Genomic DNA, 5,350 nt, shown 5'->3' on the forward strand with positions numbered 1-5,350 from the left:
CCGGCCTCCCAGTACCAGAACCCTGCGTACCAGAACCCGGCCTCCCAGTACCCTGCGTACCAGAACCCGGCCTCCCAGTACCCTGCGTACCAGAACCCGGCCTCCCAGTACCCGGCGTACTAGAACCCGGCCTCCCAGTCCCAGAACCCGGCCCGTCCAGGTGATGGTGAGCTGTGGACCTCCAGTGGGTCCAGAATGTTCTAGAACACGTGTCAAACTCGAGGTCCGCGGGCCAGATGTGGCCCTCAGCCGTCATTTTGAAGGTTCTGAGATTTTAAAGGGACAGAACTTTATTTAAAATGAATCTTATGTTGCTCATATTAACTGACTCTTCCTGTTTCTATATTTCTTTCATTTAGTTTTTTTATAAAATAAAACGTATAAATTAAATCTGGTTAATTTGACCTCCATCCCCCACAGCCGGCTCTATTAGCTCCATTGTAAATTCTTCCCGCGGCTGATTGACGTTCGGTACCGTTGCCTAGCAACCAACATTCTACCTAGAACTCTGGCTAATATGGAAAAAGTGGCGTTCAGGAGGAACCTAACAGCGAAACAGGCTTTAGAAATGCTTCAACAGATCGATGATGGCGAATCATCGGCGGAGAGGGAGAGACCGATGAGAAGGACTGGGCAGGAAGCGGCTCAGATCCTGACAGCGAGTCCGAGGATGATCAACCATCGCCGGGGAAACGCAGATCAGACAATAGTGAAACTATGTTCAAGCACCGCCCACACCTCAGTTGGTCCACTCAGCGGCCCGGAGCCAAACCGGTCCCGTAGTCTGCTAGAACCACGCAGGTCTGGCTGGATGTTTGGATCAGATGATTAGAAAGGATTCTGTAAAAGCTCCGACGCGAAGGCGACCTTTGGCTGTAATTTATAATCTCCTGGAAATATCAGCTATAAATGCGTCGGTCCTGTTTTATACGCACAGATTTTATCCTTGAACTGGTAAAAAGTTGCAGACAGAGTGCAGGTTTCCAGCCCCTCCCCCGCAGGAAAGCAGCCTTGGCGACGCACAGAAAACAGCAGCGGGATCTTCACAATAAAACGCCCACATTACGTTTGTCATAAATGTGAAAAGATGGTCTGCAGGAATGTTGGCAGGTTCCTGCAGGTCCTTAAAAAGTCTGGAAAAGCATTGAATCCTTCAAAATAAAACTAAGGCCTTAATTGGCATTAAAAAGTCTTGAAAAGTCTTGAATTGAACTTGCTCATGCTGTTGGAACCGTGTATTTGGGGGGAAATCGTACAATTTATGTAAATAAACGTGAATGATTCTGTTGTAATTATTTGATTATTTAATGTTTGCATCAAACCATCAGTCGATGCAAAGCTGTTATAGATTTTTATTTATTTTTGTAAAATGCTACGTGTCATACGGTGCGGCTCAGTTTTATGTTTTTATTGACTTGGACAGTTTGATCCTTCATTAATGGAGTTATGTTGGTTTATATAAGCTGACAACATTTAAAATGTTTTATTTATGTTAGAGCAACAAGCAACACGTTTTCTATGCAACTGTAATTTTCACTTGAATAGGTGATGATAAATAATGACTTATTTAACATTTAGGAGTAGTTACATTTATTTTACATTACATTCAGTTACATTTAGTTACATTTCTAAGTTACATGTGGCCCTTTAAGGGCAGCCATTATGCTGCTGTGGCCCTCAGGCCTCTAGAACCTGCTGGGAACGTCTGTTAGGATCTGAACGGAAGGTTCTGCTCATGCAGGGCGTCTCGGTACCGCTCTCTGATTGGTCCGTTCAGAAGGTGCTCTGGGGGCGGGGCGTTCTGTCTGACCTGCGGCCTCCTCCTCCAGGTGACCCGTCAGATCCAGGAACACGAGCAGGGCTCGGCGCTGCGGGACCAGATGTCCGGCTACAAGCGGATGAGGCAGCTGCACCAGAAGCAGCTGATGGGCCTGGAGAACAAGCTGAAGGCGGAGATGGACGAGCATCAGCTGAAGCTGGACAAGGAGCTGGAGAACCAGAGGACCAACTTCTCCTCAGAGTTGGACAAGCTGGCTCGGAAGAACCAGGCCATCCTGGAGAAAGAGGTGCTGGTTGACCTCCACAGGCGGCGGCGTCACGCCATTCCTGCTTCCCCGCAGCTTCACCACATGTTTGGCTTCTTCCTGTCCTGCAGATCAAAGCGGCTCTGGTGGAGGAGAAGAAGTTCCAGCAGCAGATCCTGGGCCAGCAGAAGAAGGAGCTGAGCTGTCTGGTGGACTCTCAGAAGCGCCAGTACCGCCACCGCAAGGAGCTGCTGAAGGAGGTAGGAGCTGCCTGGATCAGGCCAGGAGGAGGAGGCGCGTCCTCCTTTGTTCTGAAGCAGCGTCTCAGATGTTCCTCCTTCCTGCTGAGCAGGAGCTGAGCGAGAACCAGTCCACCCCCAAGAGGGAGAAGCAGGAGTGGCTGGTCCATCAGAAGGAATGCATGCAGCAGATGATGGCGGAGGAGGAGTCCAACCTGCTGCGCCGCCAGCGCCAGTACTACGACCTGCAGTGTCGCCAGTACAAGAGGAAGATGCTGCTGGCTCGCCACAACCTGGAGCAGGACCTGCTGCGAGAGGTAAGCGGCCCGGGGGGGAGGGCCCGCCGTTCCAGAACCCTCCCTAACCCCCCTGCTGTCTCTGGCAGGAGTTGAACAAGAAGCAGATCCAGAAGGACCTGGAGTGCGCCATGCTGCTGCGGCACCACGAGTCTACCCAGGAGCTGGAGTTCCGGCAGCTCAGCACGGTCCAGAGAACCCGGGCCGAGCTGATCCGGACCCAGCACCAGACCGAGCTCACCAACCAGATGGAGTACAACAAGCGGCGCGAGGAGGAGCTCCGGCAGAAGCACACCGTGGAGGTTCGGCAGCAGCCCAAAAGCCTCAAGGTATGCAGGACCTTCCAGGATCCTGGAAACTTCCTGGAAACGTCCCAAATGTTTTGAAACCTCCCTGGAAACATTTAGGAATAAATTTTAGGAACTCTCCTGAGGTTTCTGAACATTCTCCAGAAAGTTCTGGAGATTTACTTTAAACATGTGAAACTAGTCGCTGTGCGATCGTTCATGGAACTTTCTAGAAGCTTCTTCTAGTCGTTCCTCTGAAACAGGGAATCTAACCTTTGTCTGTTTCAGTCCAAAGAGGCGCAGATTAAACGGCAGTTCCAGGAGACCTGCAAGATCCAGACCCGGCAGTACAAAGCTCTACGGAACCACCTGCTGGAGACCACCCCCAAGTCTGAGCACAAGGTGGTCCTGAAGCGGCTCAAAGACGAGCAGACCCGGAAGCTGGCCATCCTGGCCGAGCAGTACGACCACTCTGTCAACGACATGCTGTCCACGCAGGCTGTGAGCAAGGCAAGTGCAGCCGGTCCAGAACCCGGTCCAGAACCTCAGCGGGCCGGATGATAACCCTCCGTGATGTTTGTCCCTGCAGCTGCGGCTGGATGAGACCCAGGAAGCAGAGTACCAGGGGCTGCGCATGCAGCTGCAGCAGGAGCTGGAGCTGCTCAACGCCTACCAGAGCAAGATCAAGATCCACACGGACGGGCAACACGAGCGCGAGGCCAAGGAGCTGGAGCAGAGGGTGTCAATCCGCCGCGCCCTGCTGGAGCAGAGGGTACGATCCGCTTCTGGCCCCGTTCCTCCCCGCCACGGGGTCTCTGCAGGGGCCCCAAAGACCGAAGGTCATACAGTGATGGAGGCTCTAAAGCCTGGTTCTCCAGGCCAGTCCTAGTTAGCTGCATCTCTGCTCCCATCGACGACTCCAACCTGAGCACAGCTAGCTTAGCCTTTAGTATCAGTTGATTCTCTAGTTTAGCCGTCTGATTCTCTAGTTTAGCCGTCTGATTCCCTAGTTTAGCCGTCTGATTCCCTAGTTTAACCGTCTGATTCCCTAGTTTAGCCGTCTGATTCGCTAGTTTAGTCTGATTCGCTAGTTTAGCCGTTTGATTCTCTAGTTTAGCCGTTTGATTCTCTAGTTTAGCCGTCTGATTCACTAGTTTAGCCGTCTGATTCGCTAGTTTAGCCGTCTGATTCGCTAGTTTAGCCGTCTGATTCGCTAGTTTAGCCGTCTGATTCGCTAGTTTAGCCGTCTGATTCTCTAGTTTAGCCGTCTGATTCTCTAGTTTAGCTGTTTTGGTTCCTGGATGTTCAGCTGACGCCAGACAGTAGTCTGATTTCAGGACCAACCAAAGCTAAATGGGTCGGTTCCTGACTTGGTGCCATTGGTTCTCCTGACAGTGAGAATGTGCAGAAATGAATGAGGGGTTTTCTGGGTCCTAATCCATCCATGAATCCTGCAGAACCAGGGCCAGATCCCGACAGGGTTCTAACATCCCGTTCTCTCCTTCAGATCGAGGAGGAGATGATTTCCCTTCAGAACGAACGCTCCGAGCGGATCCGGACCCTGCTGGAGCGCCAGGCCCATGAGATCGAGGCCTTCGACTCGGAGAGCATGCGTTTGGGCTTCAGCAACATGGCGCTGACGGGCATCTCTGCTGAGGCCTTCAGTCAGGGCTACCCGACACCCAGCCCGTCCTCCGGTTCCGGGGGCTGGCCGTCCCGGCCCGTCCCACGCTCAGGCAGCCACTGGAGCCACAGCGTCCAGAACTCTCTGGCCACGCCCACCTGGCACAGTCAGAACCACGGCGGGAGCTTCAGCCGGGCCGAGTCTGTGGCCTCCGCCCACGGCCTCATCAGGGACAGTGAGCTGAGCAAGAGCGGCCGAAGCCACGCCCCCTCATCCTCATCTTCCTCCCATCATCACCATCATCATCAGCAGCAGCACTACCAGCACCATCAGAGCACGCCGCAGCTGTACCGAGACGACCGGGACTCTAGAGAGCGCGAGCGAGTCCGGGAGTGGCCCTCAGCAGGAGGGGGGGCTCCCTACTCCCACCATCCATCCAGGGGCCTCCAGCAGCTCTCCTACCACGCCTCCTCCCAGTCCCTGGCCGTCCTTCCTCCTGCTCCTCCTCCTCCTATCTCCTTCTCCTGCTCCCCTGCATCCTCTGCCTCCTCCTCCTCCTCCTCCTCACAGGGCGGCTACGGAGGGGGAGGTTTGAGCGTCAGGGGCCCAGGCATGGCCCTCAGGAACAGCCCCCAGCCTCTGAGGAGGACGGCCTCTGGGGGCCCCAGTGGGGGCGGCAGTGATGGAGGCCTCAGCAGGAGCACATCAGTCACCTCCCACATCTCCAACGGATCCAACCTCTCCTTCTCCTAAATCAGTCCGCTTCTGCTCCGCCCACGGTCCCGCCCATCAGCTACGTCCTGCTTCCACAGGAGACCAGCTGGAGTCCTCCACCTGGTCTCCGTGGTGATCTCCACCTGGTCTCCGTGGTGATCTCCAC

At 54.1% G+C, this 5,350-nt stretch overlaps 1 protein-coding gene across 2 annotated transcripts in view; it reads left to right on the top strand.

Moving 5' to 3' along the window:
• The window catches only part of LOC107097069 (serine/threonine-protein kinase TAO2-like), a 28,922-nt gene extending 23,578 nt beyond the window's left edge, over window positions 1-5,344 (top strand). Inside the window, exons 13-19 of one of the 2 annotated variants that reach the window (XM_015394070.1) lie at window positions 1,830-2,066; window positions 2,156-2,284; window positions 2,377-2,580; window positions 2,649-2,888; window positions 3,135-3,356; window positions 3,436-3,618; window positions 4,354-5,344. In XM_015394070.1, coding sequence (XP_015249556.1) covers window positions 1,830-2,066; window positions 2,156-2,284; window positions 2,377-2,580; window positions 2,649-2,888; window positions 3,135-3,356; window positions 3,436-3,618; window positions 4,354-5,223 — 2,085 coding nt within the window. In that variant the 3' untranslated portion in view covers window positions 5,224-5,344. The remainder of the gene's footprint in view (window positions 1-1,829; window positions 2,067-2,155; window positions 2,285-2,376; window positions 2,581-2,648; window positions 2,889-3,134; window positions 3,357-3,435; window positions 3,619-4,353) is intronic. The other variant, XM_015394063.1, reaches the window with a different exon arrangement.
• Window positions 5,345-5,350: the final 6 nt, after the last annotated feature.

Source organism: Cyprinodon variegatus, unplaced genomic scaffold, assembly GCF_000732505.1.
Source record: "Cyprinodon variegatus isolate N-32 unplaced genomic scaffold, C_variegatus-1.0 Scaffold24, whole genome shotgun sequence".
NCBI lineage: Eukaryota > Metazoa > Chordata > Actinopteri > Cyprinodontiformes > Cyprinodontidae > Cyprinodon > Cyprinodon variegatus.